General features: G+C 43.0%; 1 protein-coding gene across 1 annotated transcript; it reads right to left on the reverse strand.

The window, feature by feature from the left end:
- Positions 1 to 5,911: 5,911 nt before the first annotated feature.
- On the reverse strand, positions 5,912 to 24,329 carry COPS7A (COP9 signalosome subunit 7A). The gene is made up of 8 exons (XM_070742024.1): positions 24,221 to 24,329; positions 20,938 to 21,143; positions 17,342 to 17,417; positions 15,394 to 15,482; positions 14,946 to 15,148; positions 10,873 to 10,978; positions 7,471 to 7,622; positions 5,912 to 6,507 (listed from the first exon to the last, which is right to left on the reverse strand). Exons 2-8 carry the CDS (start codon positions 21,097 to 21,099, stop codon positions 6,468 to 6,470), a joined length of 828 nt encoding a protein of 275 aa, XP_070598125.1. The 5' UTR covers positions 21,100 to 21,143; positions 24,221 to 24,329; the 3' UTR covers positions 5,912 to 6,467.
- Positions 24,330 to 25,939: the final 1,610 nt, after the last annotated feature.

Raw genomic sequence — 25,939 nt, forward strand, 5'->3', positions numbered from 1 at the left:
AAGATTCCCAAGGACAATTGGTGGGCCACTGTGTGATACAGAATGCTGGACTCGATGGGCTTTGGCCTGATTCAGCATGGTTCTCCTTATGTTCATGTGGAAGGCCCTCACACTGAAGCCCAAGGGCAGAACATTTTCTCTTTAATCTGTTGAGCTGGACAGCCATGCGTATTATTCAAGGTATAGGTATGTTAGAAAGTTTTTAGTCCATCTTTAAATAGAAGAAAGGTATTTTTAAGGCCAGTTTGACTTTGGATCAGAATGTATCTAAAGGACTATCTTCTCCCTCCTATCATGTTTATTATTGTACTATTCTATTGATTTTATTGTTGTAAGCCGCCCCGAGTCCTAGGGAATTAAATTAAATTAAAATTAAAATGTGAAATTTAGACTACTGGCCCACAGCAGGTAGGATTCCCTTCCCTTCCTCACATGCACCTGCATTAGATTGGAAGGAAAGGTCCTCTCCCATTATTTTTAATTGCTTTTAATAGTTGCTCCCTCATTTTTCCTGCAAATTCTCTAGTGCACTTATAACTTTTGTCTCTCTACCGTAAGCTGCCTTTGGGCAATGGATGATAAAGCAGAGTGAAAAGCTTGTAAGTAAAAATAAATAAACTAATGAATAAATAAAACCAGCAAGACACAGAACCATTATTTTGCTTTGCCCTTACACCAGTCCTTTTGAGAACATTAGGCTAAGAGAGTTATTGAATAGCCGAAGGTCATCTGGTGCCTGGGAGTGAATAGGAATTTAAACTTATTTCTCTTTTAACACACTGCTTCCTTTTGTGCTATAAGCTGCCTACCGGAAAGAAATACCTACATCTGTTTTCAGAAAAGATTGGTTTTCTCTGGCACATTTCACATTTCAGAAAACACAACTTCTGCAATAGAATAGTAAATGTCTGGAACACTCTACCTGTTGTTAGTTTCTATAACCCCCCGTATCTGTTACTTTAAATTGTCTAGCGTGGACCTTATACATTTCTTAAGAGGTCCCTAAGGGGGGAATCCCCGTCCTACTGTACCCATTTGCAGCAGAGGCGGAGTAACACATGGACACCAAAACTGGGTTTAATGGGTCACTTTTATTAACCTAACTAATATACGTAGATCTGCAGAGGTCAAAACATAAATGGGGCAGAATTCCCTGTGAATAACATTTCTAAGGAGCTAAGGGCGAATTTCCTAGCTGAGCAAGGGGAGGTTCCCTGGCCCTTCCCTTGCTCTCTGCCACGCCCCATGGCATGTGGGAAGGCTCACCCACATTTCCCCTTCCGTGGATCTGGTGTAGGTGAGCCCAAGGGCACCCCCCCTCCATCGCTCAGGCCCGATTTGCTTGGAGCTTTTGGCGAGGGGCAGCCCATCACCTTTCGAAAGGTGCCCTAAAGATCACACAGCTGCTACTAACATCCCTTTCTGCTCCTTACTGCCATAGCAGGGGGTCAAATCTCTATTTAGACCCCCTGCTCCCCCACAGCCTGCGCTAACTTTTGCAGGGACCTCTGCAGGTCTGGGAGAAATATATCCTTGCTCTCCTGCAGTTAAATGGACATCATCGTCTCTGTAGAGACTGTTGTGTGTGTTCCCTGTCAGCCTTTGGAATTGTCCGATTCAGAAGATGAAGATGACATAGAAGCTGTTAATTATCCTGATTTAAGAGATATGGAAGAGGCTAGTGATGATGAAAATGAAATAGAGCAGCCACCCGACGAAAGTATGCAGAGTAATGCGTCTTCAGATAACGGGGGGTATAGAAGGGAATCCTTGGTTAAGTGCAAAGTTCAGAAGGTCACAGAAAAGACAAACTTGGGGGGAAGAGGTTTTAATATGCTATTCAGAGTGTGTAAATTAATTAATTACATCACATCCCGAATTGACTGGAAGAGATGGATGCTTTTCTTCAAAGTGCTAGAAACAAAGATTATTATTATTATTTATTAGATTTGTATACGCCCTTCTCCAAAGACAAAGATGGAGACGTATGTCGTTTCTCTGGAGAATTGAGTTTTACAATTGCATGATAAACTGTTTTTTAATAGTGTGAACCTGCCCCAGAGATAAGAAGATGTTTTGAAGTAGACAGCCTGTTATTTTAGAAAAAAATATAACTTTGTGAGATTGGAATGGATTTTACTTGCCGCAGTTGTAAATGACGAAATCCAAAGTGGAAGGAAAAATAAATGCTGTTTTGAAAATTACGAGCCTGTAAAGCTCGTATTCTTGGAGCAGTCAGCCAGATCCCAGTCTAGGTCCAGGCCAGAGACATTGTTTGGATATCTGAATGTCAGGATGGTGTATAACCTACCCGCCCATCTCCTGGACCATTTCGACCACTGTTTTGATAACCCCCTTGAGATCCATGGTTCATTGCCACACTTTCTGAGGAGTAATGTCTGACCACACCATGTGTGTGTCTGACCGGTGAGGTGAGTCCAAAAAAGGGACCAGGGCATGGAGACTAGGCCCCTTTTTTATGGCTAGATTCCGCCCCACCCCACGCCCAATTGGATATGCGCAGGCACCGCTGTGCATGCTGAGCGATCCCGCCCTGTGTTAGGACTGCCCCAGGAAATAGCAGTGGGTGCTGTGCAATCCTGGCCCTGCCCCAAATGCAGGCCCGTGGGTGATAGCCCACCAACCTACAATTGTATGAACTCATTTTATGGATTTATGGCTATGTTTTGCTTCTTTATGTCCATTTATTTGTGCCACTTTTTCATGTGTGCTCTTTCCTTGCACTTGTTGACCAATAAAATTAAATAATTAAATAATTAACTAACAGTTCAGATACAAGTGACCAAATGGTTGGTGTAAGATTAACGTTCCATTTTTACCATGAAGACCTCTTATTATTTATTTGCCAAAGAAAACATGTCCTCCCAACAGATTAGCCATCTCATTGCTAGCCCTTTCTAGGCTTCAGAGCAGGGGTCCCCAAACTTTTTACCCAGGGGGCCAGTTCACTGTCCCTCGGACTGTTGGAGGGCCGGACTATAAAAAACCCTATGAACAAATCCCTATGCACACTGCACATACCTTATTTTAAAGTAAAAAACAAAATGGGAACGTACTATTTAGAGGGGGGGAAGAAGTCTGAAATTCATATATGTTTACATTTTGTTTTTAATTTTCTGTTGTTAACATCTGATTGGCTATGTGCGTGCATGTCTGTGTGTTGTGCCTGGCTCAGCTTTCGGCAGGCCTTCTTTTACCTCGGATGAGATGAGATCGAGGGGGACGTTCTCGCTGCTGTCACTCTGGCTTCGGATGTGGAGGTGCCTCAGCGAGCGGGCACAGAGACTCACCGCCTCCTCTGGCCACAATGTCCGCCTTGGCCGGAGGCACCAGCTACAGACACAGGTGGTGGGAAAGGAGGGAGCCGCTGTCACCCCCACCCGCTGCAGATGGGCCGGTGCCAAGCCTCTCTGAAGTTTGCGGCAGAGTGCCCCACCTCCCCACACTCCAGACGCATGGCGGGCTGGCAGTGGAACGGGGAGCTCATGCACACAGGGACACGCAAACCTTCGCTGGTGCAATACTTCCCCACATGTTCCTTGCCGCTCCCCGCCCCTACTTCGGCAACCAGCTCCCCAGTCCAGCCTTGGAAAAGATCCGCGGGCCGGATAAATGGCCTCAGCAGGCCGCATGTGGCCCGCAGGCCGTAGTTTGGGGACCGCTGCTTCAGAGGGTTAGCTGGGCCCCAGCTATCCTGCTGTAGGACAATCCCTTCCCATCCGGTTGCAACTACAACTGCTTCCAGGGCCAGTTTTTTCATGGCTTCCAGAGGGACTGGGCCAGGGGCATATTCCTCTTACTCCATACCAGTGGTGTTTTGTGCATGCCTCATGCAATTTTGCTTCCGCACATGCACAAAAGCAAAAGAAAGCTGAAAATTAGTAAAAAAAAAACCAACCAAAACAGTGCCACACACGGATCAGCAAAGACCGCAATGGAGCTCTTGCAATTGGTGGGCCACTACCGGACTACTGCACCAAACTGCAGTGGTAGGAACCCACCTCTGGACTGGGCACATCACCAGTGCAACTTGTATATGTGAGCATAGTGCATTTATGGGATACCATCTCAACCTTCATGGGATCAATATTCCCACTTAGAAGAAGGATGGCAACCCCCATTCTCTGTCATGTACTTCCCCCTACCCCCAATGTTTTAAAAATTATCTGGAGTGTTGTTTTTCTTCTAAAATATTGTGATCTTTTTGCATAACTTGATGGAGAGAGCCTGGTGCTCTTTGATTTTTAATGTTGTGGAAAGAGTACTGCCTTACGCATTTGTGGCAAATAACAAGAATTACTGTCGCTTGAAAGAATGTAAACTACTTTGACTTTTGGGCTGTATAGTTTTTGGTAGGACATTGTTTCTGCCTCCTCTTTGCAAAGCCTTGAAGGAGCTATAGTTACCATCCGGTCAAGAGATCATGTTGGTTGAAACTCAGTCTATCCCAGCATACTGCAGAAAAACCTGAGCTAAATTAACTAACCCACCAATTGACTCTTTGTCTTCCCTAACAATAGCTTTCTCTTCCCCAGCGTACCTTGTGTACATCAATCAGTTTCTCATGTCTTACCTTCCTAGCAGCTGTCTAGTCTTTTTAAGTAATCTTTCTATCATTACCTACCCTGAACCAAGTCGACAAGTGACCACTCGGCCCAGAAAATACAGATTCTGAACTATTTTGCCCCACCCACCCAAAATAATCAGAAGCACTTCCTGCTAGTACATGGCTTGGTGTGAGGGGTGAGCACTTCAGGGATAAACTTCTCCATGTTCCAACGTGTGCAGGCTAGAACAATGACCAGTCCTGTTTTTTATTCTAGAAAGGGTTTTTCGTAACAATGTATTTCCCTCCTGAGTCAAAGCAGGTAGGAATGCATGTTATCACTGATCTGAGGAAGTTAACCTAGCTTTGGGAATACAGTGGATAAGCAGGCTTAGTCCGGCTTTGATATATCCAAATCTTTCTGATCTTCTCCTTGTGCACTTTGTTGGGGCTCTTTTTCATATTTCTTTATACTTCTAAAAACAAAGATTGCAGCTGAAAAAAATTCATATTCTTTTCTCATTGTCATTGCTACCCATCTCTATTTCTCTTTCTTTAGTTTTTACAATACTGCCTTCTCCCACGCCTTCTACCTTTCTTGGGGAGGGGTGGAGAAATATATCCACACGTTAGTTGGGCAGCATTTAAGTTAGTAGAAGGGAAGGTTGTCTTCCAAAGAGAGTTAGGAAAGCCCACACCTCTAAAATGATTTTTCTCCCTGCATTTTTATCAGCTGCGTACACCGGTTGTCTTCCAGTGCTTCAGAAATTGCTATTTTGCTACCCTTCTTACCCAATAAACAAAATGGGCTGATAGAAGCTTTTACACTGGGTTGGAGCCAAAGAAAACTATGCTTCCTATTTTCGTAATGAGTCCCACTGATTTGAATGACTTAGTCCCAGAGAAGTATGCTTAGGATTTCCAAGCCTGTTCTATCAGCTGGTTAATCGCCTTTGTAAGCCCAGCACGAATCAGGGTGTGGCTCACACAGGAACTCTGCATGGACGGAAAACCCAAGTTTTCCAGAGTTCTATTAAACTAGCTGGCCTGTAATTTCTAGGAACCTTTTTTCTTTTAAATTTAACAGTGAACTTTTATTTTTCTATTTAGCAGTCAGCTATGAGGTTGTATCACATATTTTTATTTGACCAAGTTTCTCATTACGGTTCTTTGATAATAATAATCTTATATATTATTTCTCCTACTATTTTCCCTCTAAAAGAAAGTCCCAATAAAGCTGTAACCTTAAAAAAAACAAAAAACAATCCCAAGCTAACATATATCCAGTTACCAAAACATCCAGAACAAACCAGCAGGGCGTCAAAGTGAAGATACTCCTGGAAATAGGTCTGTACTTTTTTTTATTTGCTTTATATATTTATACTATTTTTTAAAAACAATCCACTCAAACACTCACACAAACACTCCTCCCTTTCATAGATCCCAGCAAAGCAGGAAACGGAGATGTCGAACTGTAGGCCCCAGAGCAAATGTCCCAGGATCTCTTCAGAGAATTTAAGCGGCCATTTGATGCCAAATTTGCTTCCACACAGGCTACCACAACAATCTGATGGTGCAAATGTAATTTAAACATCAGCCATTTCATGGCTCCTTAAAAATGCATTCATGAAAACAAAAGGAAGGAGAGAGAGAGAAAGAGAGAGAGAGAGAAAGGAGAGAAGAGGGAACAGGTGGGTGGGGAAAATAGCATTCAAAATAGAGAAAATATAAACAAGATTACCAGAGAGGAGCAGGGGAAAGGAGCTGTAAGAAACACAAGAAAATAATGGGAAGGCGGAACCATTTACACAGGGACAAGGCTGCACGGAAATACATCTGGATTGAAGAAGAAAGCACCAGACGTGGGACACCTGTTTCAACTCCCCAGCCAGCAGTCCTGTCAGTTTGATTTAGACCAGATCTTTGCACTGCCCCGGAGCCTGCAGAGAAGAGGAAAGCCTTGGGATGAGGACCGGTAGAAGTTTAGCCCAAGTGCTCAAGACAAGGGCTTTACAGACTCTAGAGCAGGGGTCCCCAAACTTTTTACACAGGGGGCCAGTTCACTGTCCCTCGGGCTGTTGGAGGGCCGGACTATTAAAAAAACCCTATGAGCAAATCCCTATGCACACTGCACATACCTTATCTTAAAGTAAAAAACAAAATGGGAACGTACTATTTAGAGGGGGGAAGAAGTCTGAAATTCATATATGTTTATGTTTTGTTTTTAATATTCTTTTGTTAACATCTGATTGGCTATACAATATTTTCTTGGCTTATAGAAAAACGTATAAAGAAAGAAGGAAGCACTTTGGCATAATGGTTAATAAGTTAGAAAAATAATTGGTGTTGTACTTTTTGAAGGAACATTAAGGAGGAAATTTAATTTAAAAAATGAATGTAACTGGATGACAAAATTAGAAAAAAAACTTTTGCAACTTTTTTGATGATTGATATTAGTTACTAACAACATACCGCATTTTATTCATGGAAAATTAGATGGTACACTGTATTGTTTGAATGTATGTTAAGAGAAAAAAGTCCTTCCTTCCTCTGTCCCTCCATTTCTCCTTCCTTCCTTCCTTCCTTCCTTCCTTCCTTCCTTCCTTCCTTCCTTCCTTCCTTCCTTCCTTCTTTCCCTCCTTCATTCCTCTCCACTTCTCTTTCCCTCGCTCTCTTTCCCTTTTCTTTCTTTCTTTCTTTCTCTCTTTTCCCTGTGCTCCTGTCAATCACCGGCGGGCCGGATAAATGGCCACAGCGGGCCGCATGCGGCCCACGGGCCGTAGTTTGGAGACTGCTGCTCTAGAGACAAATTGCTAGAGCCCCAATCCGTAAGGCCACGCTCTGCTTTCCTGTCCCCATCTGCAGAAAAGCAATAGCCAGCCTTCACTGGAATGCTATCTCACCCTTTGCCCTTGGAGGCCTTCTTGCTTGCCTGGCGCTGGTTGGTACCCGGTGCGGGCTCCCGGAGTTCTGACAAATGCTGCTCGGGGTCTTGCGAGGTTGCTGCCGCCGCAGCTGCCGTTGTCACCTTAATGGTCTTCTTCAGATTTGCCACCTGCCGGGTGAAAAGCAAACGAGGGAATACAAAGATGGAAGGCACAGCTCCAGCTCCAAAAGACAGGATCGCCTAACACCATCACCCTGGAATAATCTCACTGGGCATTCTCCTTCCGGGTCTTAATTTAAAAATCCCATCACCATGCCTTCCAACGTGCTGCATTCAGCAGGAGGGTTTGGGGGTGTGATTATGACAATCACACTGTTGAGATTTCTCTCTCCCCTCCTGCTGACTCATTCGGTTTATTAACAATGCTTGTAGATCACCCCCGTGCTAATAGATTCTGGGTGTGAACAACAAAGCACAGAACCAAAGAAGACGATCATAAACTGTGCACAGTATAAGCAACAAATGGATGAAATTTTACTGAACAATATTTTTCTTACATTGCTCATTAAGTCTCAATCATTAATTTCTCAAGCCAAATAAGGACAGGCGCTTTGATTGTGTAAAAGCATTTGCTGACTGTGCTGTAGGTCGATTTGGAGAATAAAATATTGCTCAGATGAAATGTATTTTTAATTTATTCTTAATATTAGTAGAGTTGTATTATGCTCAGTTTTCTGAACAAATAATAGTCACAAACTTTATCCCATAGCTCCCAGACCTCTCATAATTAAGGTTATATTTCTGGAGAATTCAACTGCAGCATATTCTCTTTTCCTACATGTGACAAGAATTTTATCAGAGCATATAAAGCAGGCAATGACCACTCCTGTTGGCTCAAGGCCAGCTCTTGGTTTTATGTGCCTTGTCAAGCACTCCAAAAATGGCAGACTCCGGGAGGAGGTTTTAGGTGCTGTAATGGCCAGGCAAATAAATGCCTTAAATATCTGAAACCTCCACTCTGCCATCTTAAAACCCCCTAAATTCTGAAAATATACCTCTGATTTTTCTTTCAGTGTTTTTTAATCCTGGAATAACGATGCACGTCAAAATGCAACAATTAGCAAAATGGATAATGCTTGCTAATAATTAAAGGTTCTGCCACATTCAGTATGGAATTAAATGGCTAAAAGGCATAGTAACGACATAAAAATGGAAGAAAGAATCTTCTCCATGGAAAGGTGGACAAAGTTTTTTTTTTAAACAAAAAATCTAATTATGTCAATCATCCAGATTAAAATTGCTATGATCAGCTAAAAAACCCCATCATTTTGAATTGAGCTAATTTAATGACTACATTTTAAGAGCACCATTCTGCATCTCACTTCCAGAAACGTTATGTTAAATATTTATGGTAAGATTTGAATGATGATCATCAAGTAAATACTACAATAATCTCTTTAAAGACAATATTCACAAGTTAATTTTAAATCCAGTTTTACTGCTTGTGAGAAGTGACTTTTATCATGTTATATCTGGAGACTTGAGACAATAAAATGCCTTACAGGGAGTCAGAAGTGGTATTTATCTGTTAAGCAGCAAGTAAGAAACATCAGATACAGAAAACATGGAATTGACATTTTCAGTCTATTGTTGCAGGAATTAATCTCATCTAAAGTAAGCAAGATAAGTCTACTGGGGGCATATTTATTAATTTCACGCGCCTCAGTTTCAAAGACTGTAAACACAGTGCAAGAGCAATGGCAACCAAATGACTCAGCAACTGAAAATAAATAAACCTTCAATAAATAATATAACCACAATTATAATAGTAACCTACATATTGGGCCTTAATACATATACTAATGAAATCCAGAGCCCTTCCAGTACAGCCAGGTTTTTACAACCTTCTGGAAAGCAAAGGGGGCCCAAGCTATCTTTCCTTGTGGGCAGGTTATTCCAGCTACTCAAAGGATACCTATTATGGGAAACCCTCCCACTTTACCTCTCAGGAGGAGGTGACTTAAAACAGGTCTTCTCTGTCCACGTCGGGGTTTATGGGCAATAGCCTAAAACAGTGATGGCAAATAGTGTTGGGCGAACCCAACGAAGTTTGGCAAACTTACCCGAACTTGGCGGCGGAGTTCGGGTAAGTTCGTCGAACCTGAACCCAAACACTTCTGGAAATAAAGCCACGTGCCAGGAAGAAGTATCCGTGATGTCAAAGCTCCACCCCTGGAATCCCATTGTGGGATTCCCCACCTCCTTTTGCTTGCAGCGCTGCTGTGGCGTCCTTTTCCGTAAAAATAAAAAAAATTATTTTTATGGAGAAGGCCGCCGCCGCAGCGCTACAAACAAAAGGAGGTGGGGAATCCCACAATGGGATTCCGGAGCTTTGACGTCATGGATACTTCTTCCTGGCCAGCCAAAATAAAGCCACGCACCAGGAAGAAGTCTCCATGTCGTCAAAGCTCCGCCTCTGGAATCCCATTGTGGGATTCCCCATCTCCTCTTGCGACAGCTCTTGGCCGACAGCTCCCTGGTGTTCAACTTCCTCCGCTGCCACCGGCGCCCGGCTCCTCCTCCTCTTCTCAGCAGATGACAGCCGGGTGGCGGCGCTGCGTGGTGTTCAGCACGAACGCCGAACTCAAACCTGAACTTTTTAAAAAGTTTGGATTCGGGTTCGGCATGCCGAACACCGCAAAGTTTGGTACAAACCCGAACTGTGCAAGTTCAGTTCGCCCAACACTAATGGCAAACCATTTTCCCCCTTGAGTCCCGAAAGAGTGTGCGCATGTCTTATCATGCATGCGCGAGTGCCCACACCCATAATTCAATGCCTGTGGAGTGAAAAAAACAGCTTCCCCCACCCCCTGGAGGCCCTCTAGAGGCTGGAAACAGCCTGTTCCCCAATTTCTGGTGGGCCCAGTAGACCCATGTTTTCCCTTCCCAGGCTCCAAAGGCTTCCTTGGAGCCGGGGGAGGGCAAAAATCCCTTCCCCCATCCCCCTGGAAGCTCTCTGGAAGCCAAAAATGCCCTCTGGAGCCTCTGTGTGAGCCAAAAATCAGCTGGCCAGCACACACATGCATGTTGGAGCTGAGCTAGGGCAACAGCTTGCGTGTCAGCAGATATGGCTCCACGTGTCACCTATGTCACCCGTGCCATAGATTCGCCATCACTGGCCTAAAACATTCGAATTGAACTTGGCAAGCTGCTGGTCATGTTTATGCTCCCGCATCAGCTTCCCTCCTGTATAGGAAATTGCCTTGCTGAATATCAGGGGCACAATAAGTCCCTAGAGGATACAGGTGACCACAAGTTGCCTACTTGAGCTAGACCAGAAACGTAGAAGACCAGCAGAGGCTGCCAGGTGTAACGGTGAAGTCTGTTGGAAGCTGTACATTGCAGCCCTGCCCCTCACCTCACTCTCAATCTGCTGCTTCAGGCCCAGCTGCTGCTCTTTGTGTTGATTGGCTCGGCTCACTTGCTCTTCAATGCTTGAAAGGACAACTTCGCAGCCCTGGCACCTGGGAAGGACCAGTTAAAAAGATGAACAAGCGGGAGACCAACAAAGCAACTGAGATAGCAAAGAAGCACTTAGTGGAAGCTCCTCAATCTTGAGATTGGGAGATCTGGAAGGCTCATGGGCATCCAAAGATGGGAGAACAAACATAGAAATGTTCATGATGATGTCATCCAAATCTCATGCCTTAAGTCAGAGGTCTTCAAACTTGGCAACTTTAAGGGTTGTGGACTTCAGCTTCCAGAATTCTCCAGCCAGCATAACTGACTGGAGAATTCTGGGAGCTGAAGTCCACAAGCCTTAAAATGTCCATGTGCCTCCTCTGTGTTGGTTGAGGCAGGCAGGATTCCCTTGAGTACCATTTGTTGGGGGTCGAGGGAAAGGGAGGGTTTTGCCTTCTCTTTCTGCTCAAGATCCCCATGTACAATTGTTGAGCCACTGTATGACACAGAATGCTGGACTCTATGGGCTTTGGCCTGATTCAGCATGGCTCTTCTTATGTTCTTATGAAGACCTCTGACTTTAAATGCTTGTGTCAGATGTTGAGACCCAAGCATTTAATGGCAGCGTTCACTGGATGATGATGTCTCTCTCTGTATAGAAACATAGAAACATAGAAGACTGACGGCAGAAAAAGACCTCATGATCCATCTAGTCTGCCCTTATACTATTTCCTGTATTTTATCTTAGGATGGATATATGTTTATCCCAGGCATGTTTAAATTCAGTTCCTGTGGACTTATCAACCATGTCTGCTGGAAGTTTGTTCCAAGGATCTACTATTCTTTCAGTAAAATAATATTTTCTCATGTTGCTTTTGATCTTTCCCCCAACTAACTCCAGATTGTGTCCCCTTGTTCTTCTGTTCACTTTCCTATTAAAAACACTTCCCTCCTGAACCTTATTTAACCCTTTAACATATTTAAATGTTTCGATCATGTTCCCCCTTTTCCTTCTGTCCTCTAGACTATACAGATTGTATAGTCTATATGTGTATATATATATATATGTATCCAGACTATACAGTATATTTTAGCATCATTGTATTCTGTGCTGTAGACCTTACTGGAGAGACTTCAATGGAAAAAGGGCGTGCCAAGGGTTCTCACAGCAAGGGAAGAAGTGAGAGGCGTGGGAGAAATAGTTCTGGGAGAATGAATCTGTCTCCATAGGCATCTGTACTTTGGCAAGATCACCACACAACTCTCCTCCCACCAGTGAAAAGTATTTTTTTCCTAACAGTAGGATCAAGTGGAATGAATACCAAGATTTTAGAGGTACAGGGGAAAAAATGTAAAGAAACCTGGCTTTCACTTTTAAAAGAAAAAAAAAAGCAGTTGGACCTAAGAGCAAATTTCCAGTTTATGGAAACATTTATTTACAATGTTTTGCAACATTTGATAAAACTCATATATGATACGGGGGGAGGTGTATTTCTGTCAACAGAGAATATCTCTTCTCGGATTGCTTCTTATCCCACTTTTAAGATTCAGAAAAGGAGAATAAATTGTGTTAATTGGGGCTACTGTCCGGATTTATTTATTTATTTGTTTATTTATTGGATTTGTATGCTGCCCCTCTCCGTAGACTCGGGGCGGCTAACAACATTGATAAAAACAACATGTAACAATCCAATCCAATACTAAAATAACTTTAAAAAACCTTATTATAAAATCAAACATACATACAGACATACCATGCGTAAATTGTAAAGGCCTAGGGGGAAAGAATATCTCAGTTTCCCCATGCCTGACGGCAGAGGTGGGTTTTAAGAAGCTTACGAAAGGCGAGGAGGGTGGGGGCAATTCTAATATCTGGGGGGAGTTGGTTCCAAAGGGCCAGGGCCGCCACAGAGAAGGCTCTTCCCCTGGGTCCCGCCAAACGACATTGTTTAGTTGACAGGACCCAGAGAAGGCCCACTCTGTGGGACCTAACTGGTGCAGCAGAAGGCGGTCCCTGAGATAATCTGGTCCAGTGCCATGGGGGGCGGACGCAGTGGGGTAGCGAAAATGGAGCTCCACCCCAGAGCACCCAATTTACACTGAAAGATGTTGAAAGAAAATGCCGGGCATCCTGCCTAAGCCACAGCCACAGTGTGGTTGTAAAAATGTTGGTAGCCCTTCACTGCCTATTGACCAATTCATGGGGTACAAAATCCTGGTATTCATCCTGCATACAGGTAGTCCTCACTTCAACCGCCTTTCGTTCAATGATCATTTGAACTTAACAACTGTTCTGAATTAAGAGCCCATCTAGATTTACAATTCTCCCCTTCGCCATCAGTCCCTTCACCCTCCCGACAGCTGATCTTCATCATTGCCTTTGCCTGCCTCCCTGTACCAGGATTCACCATCCTGGGTTGTGGAAATCTTCCACAGACTGGCAGGTGAATGCTACAGATAGACAGGTCTGTGCTGTGCCTCCTGTCACTGCTAGTGAGGTTCTTCTTTTGGGAACCAGCCAGGGCTCCTTTTGAGGAAGAAAGACTTGGCCAGCATGCAGAAGGTGGACAGTGCAAAAAGAAGAATCTGGCTGATGCACGGAAAATTGCCCTGGTTGGTTCCTGAAAGGAGAACCTGACCAGTAGCGGTGCAGTATATACAGGTTGTTGTACATACTCCTGGTCAGTTGGCGGATGATGAAGAAATTGAGGACTCTGATACAGATAGTGTTTATGAATTAGTGGTGGGCCCGGGGTTACAGGTAGTAGAACAGGTGGGAGGCCAGCCACATGATGTGGCTATGAGTCCAGAATCTAGCGAGGAAGAATCAGATGTTTGATGGGTCAATCCTAAATTCAGAAGGGTCCAAAAACGTAAAGAACAGGTGTTTGGAAGAAGATATTAAGGGGAGAATGGGTTAAATACTGTAGTGATGTATTTGGTACGTCAGGGGGTCAGTGGGGAAGAAGGGTGGAGTTTCAATGTTGTAGGGCTAAAATGAAAGGTTTTTTTCGTTCGGCTTCCAAGCAAGCAAATGCATTCTGTGCTATTTTACAGTCATTTCTGCTGTTCGTGAATCATGTTGTGAGTAAATAAATCTTATTAAACGGAGAAGACTGGGAGGAATGTATGAGGGATGCAATTAAGAAAGATAAGGGGGAGGAAGAGGAATGTGGCAGAATGAACTGTAGTGAATACGGAAGGGAAGAAAAATAAAAACGGAGTTTCTTGGTTTATGAAATACTGCATTTAGTAAGAGTTATTTGTAATGGATAAAGTTCTACCAGAAACCAGAACACAGGTGACCAGCACTAGTAATAGCATTTAGACTTATATACCGCTTCCTAGTGCTTTTACAGCCCTCTCTAAGCGGTTTACAGAATCAGCATATTGCCCCCAACAATCTGGCTCCTCATTTTACCCATCTCGGAAGGATGGAAAGCTGAGTCAACCTTGAGTGAGATCTGAAGTGCTGAGCTACAGCTAGCAGTTAGCTGAAGTAGCCTGCAGTGCTGCACTCTAACCACTAGACCACCCTGGGTTGGGCAGTGAGAGGCAGCTGGTGACAACTGTCCAAAAGGCAGAGCTGGGCAAATGGAGGGAGCTGAAGTGGAGGCAAACACTTATCTTCCTCCAAAATTGGCCAGGATCTATGTGGATTCTCGGCCAATGTGCAATTTGCTCTGCAACAAGTGGGATTGCTAAAACTGCTGCCAATAAGCAGAGGGGGAGACCCTTGAGGTTTTTGCTTAATGACAGCATTGCCAATCCCAAATAGGGTTATTAAATGAGGACTATTTTATATAAGTGATTAAAAAGCTCTTTGTGCATCCTTGCCAAGGGGTGGCAAGGACACAAGTCTTCAGAGACAGGCGGCATACAAATCTAATCAATTGAATTGCATTGACTGCAGCCCCACCATCCGCACCCATTTCACTCCTTTCCACTTGTGCAGCAGAGCCCTGAGAAGCTCCGTTGGGCTTCTTTGGCCTCGTTAAGGTCTTTCCCCAGAATCAAAGCCTTCCTTACCATTCTTGTAGTGTGCGGGTGATGATACTGAGCTCCTCCCTGCGGATGTCCCGGCCAATGCTATAATCCACCTCTAACCGCTGGTTGCGCTGGTCCAGGCTCCCTCGGAGAACGTCGGCATACACCGCCTCAATCACCAAATCCTCCAGTTGCCGCACATTCTTCAGTTGGAGCTGCTCCAACAGTACAGCATAGGGGATGCACTGCGGAGGCACACAAGCCAGTGTTAAGGACGACATTCGTTGGTTCGTTTGCCTTCATTAGCCACCCAATTCCAGAGGACTTCTAAACCAGAGGTCTCCAACCTTGGCAAACTTTAAACCTCTCAAAGCAAAGCTGGCTGGGGAACTCTGGGAGTTTGAGTCTGACAGGCTTAAAGTTGCCAAGGTTGGAGACCCCTGTGCTAAACAACGGAGCAGACTAGGCAAGAAAAGGGCAGGTAGGCTACCTTCAGCTTGGACGCCAAGGTGACCACAGACAGGTGGCGCAGCTTGTTCTTCTGAGCTTCTGTCAAGGGAGGCAGATTTCCAGCCTCAGCTGTTCGCAGAGCAAAAACAAAAAGGAATATCCCTTCAAATTCTCACTAGCGTCACTGGGTAAGATCCCATCCACTTTTTATACAATTCATCATTCCTCCAATTTTTTTTCTACTATTTTTCTACACCTTATTTCCAGCCCCATTTTTTTTCCTCCTCCTTAAACAGAATAGAAACTTTAAGTCAAACATTTAAAATTTACTTAGACAACATGCACAACATTTACACAAATGTCCAGTTCGACTAATGCAATGCTCTCTACATGGGGCTGCAATGCTCTCTACATGGGGCTGCCTTTGAAGAGTGTTCGGAAACTTCAGATTGTCCAAAATGCAGCTGCGTGAGCGGTTATGGGCCTTCCAAGACATGCCCATATCTCTCCATCACTCCACAGACTGCATTGGCTCCTGATCTGTTTCCAGACACAATTCAAAGTGTTGGTTATGACCTATAAAGCCCTACATGGCATAGGACCAGACTATCTCCAAGACAGTCTGCTGCATGAATCCCAGTGACCGCTGAGGTCACACAGAGTTGGTCTCCTTAGGGTCCCGTCAACCAAACAATGCTGGCTGGCAGGACCTAGGGGAAGAGCCTTCTCTGTGGGCCCCCCGGACCTCTGGAATCAGCTCCCCCCGGAGATTCGCACTGTCCCCACCCTCCTCGCCTTCTGAAAGAGCTTAAAAACTCATCTTTACCACCAGGCCTGGGGTTTTTAGATCTCCCCCCCTGACCAATGAATGTTTTTAGTATGATTGTCGAATGAATGAAAATGATAGCTTTTTTTAAAATTAGAATTTTAAGGATTGTTTTAATGTATTATTAATTTGATTGCTTATTACTGTTTTCTGTTTTTTGTATATGCTGTGAGCCGCCCTGAGTCCTTGGAGAGGGGCGGCATACAAATCCAATTACTGTAAATCAATCTAATCAAATCAATCAGTCAGTAATCCTATATAAATTCTTCCTCCTTTGAAGGCTCTAGGGCAGTGATGGCGAACTTACGGCATGGGTGCCACAGGAGGCACGCGAAGCCATATCTGCTGGCATGTGAGCCGTTACCCTAGCTCAGCTCCACTGTGTATGTGCATGCCGGCCAGCTGATTTTTGGCTCACCCGGAGACTCTGGGACGGCATTTTTGGCTTCCGGAGAGTCTCCAGGGGGATGGGGGGGGCATTTTTGCCTCTGGAGCCTGGAGAGGCGAAAAACAGGCCTACCAGGCCCACCAGGTTTTGGGGAATGAGCTGTTTAAGGACTTCAGAGGGCCTCTGGGGATGGGGCGGGGGAGGCCATTTTCGCCACCCCCAGCATTGAATTATGGGTGTGGGCACTCGCGCATGTGCGATAGCACATGTACATGCACTTTCGACACCTGAGGAAAAAAAGATTTGCCATCACTGTTCTAGAGTTTAAATATACAAATTAGCCACTTAGTCATTTTTGAAATCAATGGACCGATTCTGAGATCACACTCTTTCGGTAAAAATTAAAATTTGTGCCAACCGCACGGGGCCCCTCTCCTTATGCACCACAAATACTCTCCATTGATTGGGACATCCTCCGAAGATCACAAATAACAAACAGAAGACTACAGAAAGCAGGATAAAGGAGTAAGGCAACTACAGGTTATGGGTCACCCTCAATCTCCTATTAATATCCAGCAGTTTCTCTTTCTCAACTCCATTAAATTTTTAGTCCATAACTCCTGATCTTAGGGAGGAGGGCTTCAGCATTGAATGACTTCATATTATCCAAAGCCTGCTACGAAGCATTGCTTCATTTTTGTTTTCTTCGCTCTTCCATCTCTATTAGCAATTTTCTCTACCATTCCTGTTTCTTAAGGAGAAAGTAAGACATACCCAGGTAATCTGAATACGTCCCATATGCAAAGACTGTAAGCAGGCGAAAAACAGGTGAGAACTCACTTTCAGCTAGCTGTAGAGGGAGAGAAAACAACTACAGTTATTTGAGAAATGACTAAAAAAAAACCTCTTATTTTTTTGTTCATGGAAGCTCAGACTGCCCAAGGATCTGCTGATACAGTTCTGCAGAGGAATTATTGAGTCTGTCACCTGCACCTTGATAACTGTCTGATTCGGTTTTGTAACCCAACAAGAAAGACACATACAGGTGAAACTCAGAAAATTAGAATATTATGCAAAAGTTCATTTATTTCAGCAATGCAACTTAAAAGGTGAAACGTAATATATGAGACTCATTACATGCAAGACAAGATAGTTCAAGCCGTGATTTGTTATAATTGTGAAGATTATGGGGTACAGCTCATGAAAACCCCAAATCCACCACCTAAGAAAATTGGAATATTATATGCGATCAATAAAACAAGGACTATACATAGAACAATATTGGATCTCTGAAAAGTATAAGCATGCATATGTACTCAGTACTTGCTTTGGGCCCCTTTTGCAACAATTACTGCCTCAACGTGGCGTGGTATGGACGATATGAACCTGTGGCCCTGCTGAAGTGTTATGGAAGACCAGGATGCTTCAATAGCAGCCTTCAGCTCTTCTGCATTGTTCGGTCTCATGTCTCTCATCTTTCTCTTTCATCTTTCTCTATATCTTGCCTTGCATGCAATGAGTCTGTCTCATGTGTTTCACCTTTTAAGTTGCTTTATTAAAATAAATGAACTTTTGCACAATACAGTATTCAAATTTTTCGAGTTTCACCTGTACTTCAGAGGATAATTAGAACTGCAGAAAAAAACAATTGCTGCCAACCTGCCTTCCATTGAGGACCTGCATATTGCATGAGACAAAAAGAGGGCTGTAACCCATCACATCCTGGACATAAATTGTTTCAACTCCTACCTTCCAGAGCACTGCACACCAAGACAATTAAATACAAGAACATTTTCCCCCCGAACACCATCACTCTGGTAAACAAATAATTCCCTTATCACTGTCAAACTGAGGCTGCATTACTATTACTATTAGTCTTCTCATCGTTCCTATCACCCATCTCTTCCCACTTATGACTGTATGACTAACTTGTTCCTTGTATCCTTACAATTCATATTATTGTTTCCTGATTGCTTATTTGTACCCTATGACAATCATGAAGTGTACGTCATGATTATTGACAAGTGTATCTTTTCTTTTATGTACACTGAGAGCCTATGCACCAAAGAAAATTCCTTGTATGTCCAATCACATTTCGCCAATAAAGAATTCTGTTCTGTTCTATAACCAGAATAATTTTGCTTAGGTATTAAAGAAACTTAATTTTCTCTTTGTTTTTTCCCCACATAGAAAACACAAACCCATAGCAAGCCAGAAGGAAATGTTGGTGGCCCACTTTGTGAACATGTACACCCCAGGTAAACAATAGATCTGACTTTCACCAATATGGTGAGTCTCTTGATATACCGTAATGTACTATTTTGCCTAAGATTAAAAATGGATGTAGAAAAATATTGGATAGGGGAAAATGTTCTAGCCTGTTTGCTCTTAGACATACAGCACTAGTTTTATATATGGAGAGTTGTTATTGTTAGGTCTATTTAATATTATGAGCCTCCATCTGTCATCCCAAATGGTATAATCATGTATAATTTTAGTACAAACAATTTCATGGAAAATCTTTAAAACAGCCTGTTCGTTTCCTTCTGTGCAATGCTCTTGTGGTGGAATGCTGCAGTTTACAGATGCTCAAAGCCCAACATCAACGAAGGTTATTGGACAATTTTGCACCACATTTACCTCTCCATCTAGCTTCTCTCACAAAGATGGGTTATAGAAAAAAGGGAGGAATTTTATAATTGCCAAAATCTGTCTATTATTCAGGTCATTGACATTCAGAGATTTGGCAGACTTCACAAAAGCAAAGATTGTGTGCCAGATTTTTAAAAATGAACCCTTTTAAGTTCCCATATTCCACTGAATAAATCATCTAAGTGAAACACAGGGTTATTTTCATCCAAAAATCCACCTGGACTGCTATAGTTTGGGAACCACAGATTTCAAACCGTTATGTTTCATGACAGAAGGAAGAGATTTCATATTTTTTAAAAAGTTGAGGGCCCCGCATTCTTTCCTTTTTTTATTATTAACCTAAGTCTTTCTTTTATTATAGAAAAAAACTGGCCTATGAACCAAAAATTATTTAGAGGAATTCCATGCAAGGGCCTATAACAATAATGGTGACCCCATGGCACAGGTGCCACAGGTGGCACGTGGAGCCATATACGCTGGCACGCGAGCTGTTGTCCTAGCTCAGCTCCAGCACACATGTGCACACCGCCCAACTGATTTTCCACTTATACGGAGACTCTAGGAAGGCATTTTTGGCTTCCGGAGGGTCTCCGGTGGGGGGGGGGGAGGTTTTTTTGCCATGGGCCTACTGGGTCCACCAGAAGTTGGGAAATGAGCTGTTTCTGACCTACAGAGGGCCTCCAAGGGGACCAGGGGAGGCAATTTTCATCCTCCCCAGCTATTGAATTATGGCTGTGGGAACTCGCACAGGCGCGATAGTGTGTGCACACGCTTTTGGCACCAGACGAGAAAAAGGTTCACCATCAATGCCTATGACATTACTTTTCTTTCTACACTTTTTTCCATCAGGTAATCAGAAAATATTTTAATTAAAGATGTACATTTTGGGGGAGATTCAATGGCTTTATGGAGGCTTGGGAAGCATTCAAAGAGACACATCCCATTTAACAGTGGTGCTGAGTAGATCTATTAAATATATGCATACACTGCTCAAAAAAAATAAAGGGAACACTTAAACAACACAATATAACTCCAAGTAAATCAACCTTCTGTGAAATCAAACTGTCCATTTAGCAAGCAACACTGATTGACACTCAATTTCACATGTTGTCAGCACATTCAACTTTGTACAGAACAAAGTATTCAATGAGAATATTTCATTCATTCAGATCTAAGATGTGTTATTTGAGTGTTCCCTTTATTTTTTTGAGCAGTATATTTACCTGGAATAAATACTGCCATTTTAAAATTCAGCATAAAGAAAGATCAATAAATTTTGTTTAGCCTGAGCAATTAAATTCCCTAAATGACTTTAGGAACCCCGCGGATTACCAAATTTAGCATGAAAAGCATTCATTTAAAGGCAATTTTATTCAGAGCTTCAATAGAATGACAACTAATCTCCATTCAGTACTGCTACAGAAGAATTTATCAAAGGAAGTCTGACAGAAACCTGAAGCTGCTCATTTAAACAGCAGAAATACACGTTTCAAAAGATGTGTGAACCAACGGTTCCGCTTTAAAGCCTAATCTGTGACTTCAAATGATCCTAAAGTGATTATAATCGTAAAGCAGTGCTAAGAAAGGCTGCCTTGCAGAAGAGGGGCACCAGAGGTCATATAAACCTAGACAGGACAAGGGCCTGCTATTTTCCATCAGGCCTTTGGAAGGCTGTACCATACAACTGAGGTCTTCACCCCACGAGTCTGAGTGCTCACCTCTTGAACATTTGGCATATCAAGCAGCTCTCCAAAAACATAAATACCGGGGGCTTCCAGCACTTGATGAATGAGGCTGGCCAGAGCAGCTCCACGAGCAGATCTTGCCAGCAGCAGAAACTGCTCCTGATTCTGCCCAGACACCTTGACTTCGGCTGCCATTGGGCTAGCAATCAGAATGGCTCAGGACTTCCAGCCCCCACCACCTAAAGGAAAAAACAAGGATAACAACAGGAGCTCCTCATATTATCCTGGAGCCATAGAACATCACTGGACCACTGGGATGTGTGTTTATATTTATTTATACATCATGTAGGAACAAACAAACAAACGAACAAATAAAGGATCTGGGCAACTCACAAGATCAAAAAGCACCATGACAATAAAATACAGTACAATGAAATGCAGTGGTAAAGTTATCAGAATGTGAATACACATTCACATATATACAGTAGTCCCTCACCTATCGCTGGTGTTATGTTCCAGACCTGGCCGCGATAGGTGAAATCCGCAATGGGGAATTTATCGACTGATAGTACTTATTTAAGTATTTATATTGTAATTGTTTGGTAAGTTTTCATTGTTTTAAGTGTTTATAAACCCTTCCCACACAGTATTTATTTTAGATACAGTATTTAAATACAGTATTTACAATTTTAGATATATATTTTTTTTAAAAAACCTGCCGATCGAGTTTGGCGGGCTGTTTAAATCTGCCGATCGACTTCCTCAGAAACCCGCGATGAAGTGAAGCCGCAGTTGGTGAAGCGCAGTATAGCGAGGGACTACTGTATTTAAAATATAAATATAGTGATCTCTCGTTTTTCGCGGGGGATGCGTTCCAAGACCACTCGTGAAAAACGAATTTCCGTGAAGTACAGGAAATATTTTTTAATGTATTTAACGAGTATTTGAACTTTTAAAACCCACCCTTTGCATTAAACAGTCATTCTATAATGTTTCTCAACTGGAACTACATGTGATATCCTACCAGTTTCTTTAATAGAGTACAGTAGTATTACAGAAGAATTTTATGAATTTTTAATGGGTTTAAAAAATTTAAATGGATTTAATGGATTTTGAAAACCCGTGAAGTAGCGAATCCGCAAAAGATGAACCGCGAAGTAGCGAGGGATTACTGTACATATATATTCAGAATATGAACATACTCACACACACATGTATGTATGTATATATGTATGTGTGTGTATATATGTGTGTGTGTGTGTGTGTATTTTTCTCATCGAATCACCCTGGGGAAAAGGAATCCAGTTGGGGAAAAGGAACAAGGGGGCACAATCTGAGGTTAGTTGGGGAAAAGATCAGAAGCAACGTGAGAAAATATTATTTTACTGAAAAGAGTAGTAGATGTTTGGAACAAACTTCCAGCAGACATGGTTGGTAAATCCACAGTAACTGAATTTAAACATGCCTGGGATAAACATATATCCATCCTAAGATAAAACACAGGAAATAGTATAAGGGCAGACTAGATGGACCATGAGGTCTTTTTCTGCCATCAATCTTCTATGTTTCTATGTATACCTAAATATGGGTGGGAGCATACTACTGTACTTCCTTTTTTTGCCTCTCGGCCCCTCCAGGGGCCATATCCAAGGCAGTTAAAAAAATAAAGGGAACACTCAAAGAACACATCCTAGATCTGAACGAATGAAATATTCTCATTGAATACTTTGTTCTGTACAAAGTGGAATGTGCACAACAGCATGTGTAATTGATTGTCAATCAGTGTTGCTTCCTAAGTGGACAGTTTGATTTTACAGAAGTTTGATTTACTTGGAGTTATATTGTATTGTTTAAGTGTTCCCTTTATTTTTTGAACAGTATATATTCTATATGTTTAATGTATTTTTGCTGATAATGAAAAGGAAGGGAGACTAGTATAGATCTATAATGAGAGCAAAATAGTTTGAAATAGATCTATACTAGTCTCCCTTTCTTTTCAATATCAAAAAAACACATGCACACACACATGTAACATATTTTTGCTGATACAGTAATGAAAAGACAGAAAAACATATATATATGACAGAAACATATATTCACACACACACACACACAAACAAATATTTGTTCACAGGTATAGGTATGTAGGTCTTGACATATTCAGGTTTCTTCCCGTGTAAGGTTCAGAGAATCCTGGCGACGTTTCGATGAGATCCCACTCGCCATCTTCAGGTTGGCGCTTTCGGCTTTGTACTCAGATGAACAAAGCCGAAAGCACCAGCTTGAAGATGTCGAGTGGGACCTCGTCGAAACGTCCCCAGGATTCTCTGAACCTTACACGGGAAGAAACCCGAATATGCAAAGACTTACACATTTACCTACCTATCTACCTAACTACTTTGTTAAATTGTTTTTTAACATTAGATTTGTACATTGTGTATTATTGTTGTGAGCTGCTCCGAGTACTCGGAGAGGGGCGGCATACAAATCTAATAAATCATTATTATTATTATTATTATTATTATTATTATTAATAATAATAATTATTATTATTATTATTATTATCTACCTACCTACAAACATACATACATACATATATACTCAGAATATGAACAGAGAAATACAAGACACTTTGGAGCAGCCAATTCCTGATATTCCAGTACCTGCTCAGTGTCTAACATACTGAGTTCCAGGATACAATTTAATGTCAATAATTTGAGACAGCAGAAAGCGTCCCCCACCCCCAGCTACTTTTTAAGAAACTCTCTCCTGAAAATCAAAGTTGTTTCGCCCTTGTCTAGAGCATTGTTTCCCAACCTTGGCAACTTGAAGATATCTGGACTTCAACTCCCAGAATTCCCCAGCCAGCTGGGAGTTGAAATCCAAATATCTTCAAGTTGCCAAGGCTGGGAAACACTGGTTTAGAGGAACACACACACACGTGCTGACTCAAGGCTGTGCCTGAATGTAACAAGTGTTGAGTCTGCCTTAACTGTCAAGCGGGAGCAGGGCCCGGACTCGTGGCCAGAGAAGGGGAGGTAACGGAGAGCGACGGAGCATTATATGGACCGAAGGCAAAACAAGGGGAGAAACGGATCGGCATCAGCGGGGGGAAAGGAGCGGCGGCAGCGCCAAAGAAGCGCCCGGGAGCCGGTTCAAGGAAAGCAGCAGAGCCATTATCTTCAGGTCACGTTGGCAGAAAGAGAGAGTGATTGAGAACGAAGGGAAAGTGCCTCTGCTGCTGCGTCTCCCCCACCCGGAACGCCCACCGGAGCAGCCCTGCCTGCCTGCCTGCCCGTCTTTCTCGCTTGCCTACCTGATGGTCCCCCTTCCCGCTGGGAGCGGCTGCTGGGAAAACCTCCAGCCAAGGAGCTCTCGACCACTTCCGGGTTGGTGGCGTCACAGCTGCCCCTCAAACCCCGCCCCTTTGACCTCTCATTGGCCAGCTCCCCCCTAGGAGGGCGGACCTCACGGCGAAAGCTTTCTAACTCAGCAGCTGCTTGGGCTCTCCCGTGCCAGTCTTGGCGCTTCCCGACGGACCGGCGGCTGCTACTGGTGACACCCGCACGCCGGTCTCGGGCCCCTCTCCCCTGGTTCCCCCGAGATCCAAGCTCAACGCAGAAGCGCCTTTCTGATTTACTTGACGCCCGCAATAGTCAGAAAGTCTTATTTGTTCATCGGTGCCTGCCTAGTCTTCACCGCATTATATACAACGTCGATTTGATCCATCGCTTCCTACAATCGATCCCCTTCGGAAATCACACCGGGGTCTCTCAGAAGAATAGAATTAAAATAGAATTAGAATAGAATGGAATAGAATAGAATTAGAATAGAATTAGAATAGAATGGAATTAGAAGAATAGAACAGAATTAGAAGAATAGAAGTAGAATAGAACAAGAATAGAATTAGAAGAATAGAATAGGAATAGAATAGAATAGAATTTCCCCTTCGGAAATCACACCGGGGTCTCTCAGAAGAATAGAATTAGAATAGAATTAGAATAGAATTAGAATAGAATGGAATAGAATAGAATTAGAATAGAAGGAATAGAATTAGAAGAATAGAATAGAATTAGAATAGAATTAGAATAGAAGGAATAGAATTAGAAGAATAGAATAGAATTAGAAGAATAGAATTAGAAGAATAGAATAGAATTAGAAAAATAGAATAGAATTGGAAGAATAGAATAGGAATAGAATAGAATTTTATTGGCCAAGTGTGATTGGACACACAAGGAATTTGTCTTCGTGCATATTCTCTCAGTGTACATAAAAGAAAATATAGGTTCATCAAGAATCGTAAGGTACAACACTTAATGATAGTCCGGGTACAAATATGCAATCAAATCATATTAAGAACCAATTAATATAAATTGTAAGGATACAAGCAACAAAGTTACAGTCACACAGTCATTAGTGGGAGGAGATGGGTGAAGGGAACGATGAGAAGACTAATAGTAGTGCAGACTTAGTGAATAGTTTGACAGTGTTGAGGGAATTGTTTAGCAGAGTGATGGCGTTTGGGGAAAAAACTGTTCCTGTGTCTAGTTGTTCTGGTGTGCAGTAAGTATTCTGTAGCATTATTTTGAGGGTAGGAGTTGAAACAGTTTGTGTTCAGGATGAGAGGGGTCTATAAATATTTTCACAGCTGGCACAGCGCAAATTGCGCCCTGCAGTCCTGGAAAGGCAGGATGCTGAGACGGAGCTATGCCTCCGCACCCCCGACGCGGTCGAGCTCCAATTTCGCTGAGGCTCCCCTCACTGGGAAACCCCACCTCCGGACTTCCGTTGCAAGCGAAGCGCCCATTTTTGCGCTGCTGGGATTCCCATGCAGCATTGCAAAAACATGGAAGTCCGGAGGTGGGGTTTCCCATGGAGGGGAGCCTCAGGAGAATCCCAGCAGCGCAAAAACGGGTGCTTCACTGGCAACAGAAATCCGGAGGGGGGGCATCCCAGTGGCAGCGGCTTGGGTTTGTAAGGTGAAAATAGTTTGGAAGAAGAGGCAAAAAAATCTTAAACCCCAGGTTTGTATCTT

The sequence above is a fragment of the Erythrolamprus reginae genome, chromosome 2, assembly GCF_031021105.1.
Source record: "Erythrolamprus reginae isolate rEryReg1 chromosome 2, rEryReg1.hap1, whole genome shotgun sequence".
NCBI classification, from domain to species: domain Eukaryota; kingdom Metazoa; phylum Chordata; class Lepidosauria; order Squamata; family Dipsadidae; genus Erythrolamprus; species Erythrolamprus reginae.

Excerpts from the sequence above, each read along its gene's own strand:
- COPS7A (XM_070742024.1), bottom strand. The coding sequence starts at position 21,099 with ATGGCAGCCGAAGTCAAGGTGTCTGGGCAGAATCAGGAGCAGTTTCTG. Across the intron at positions 15,483-17,341 it reads GACGTATTCAGATTACCTGG|CTGAGGCTGGAAATCTGCCT; the intron begins GTATGTCTTACT and ends CTCTGCGAACAG. Across the intron at positions 7,623-10,872 it reads AGCAGCAGATTGAGAGTGAG|GTGGCAAATCTGAAGAAGAC; the intron begins GTGAGGGGCAGG and ends TTCACCCGGCAG.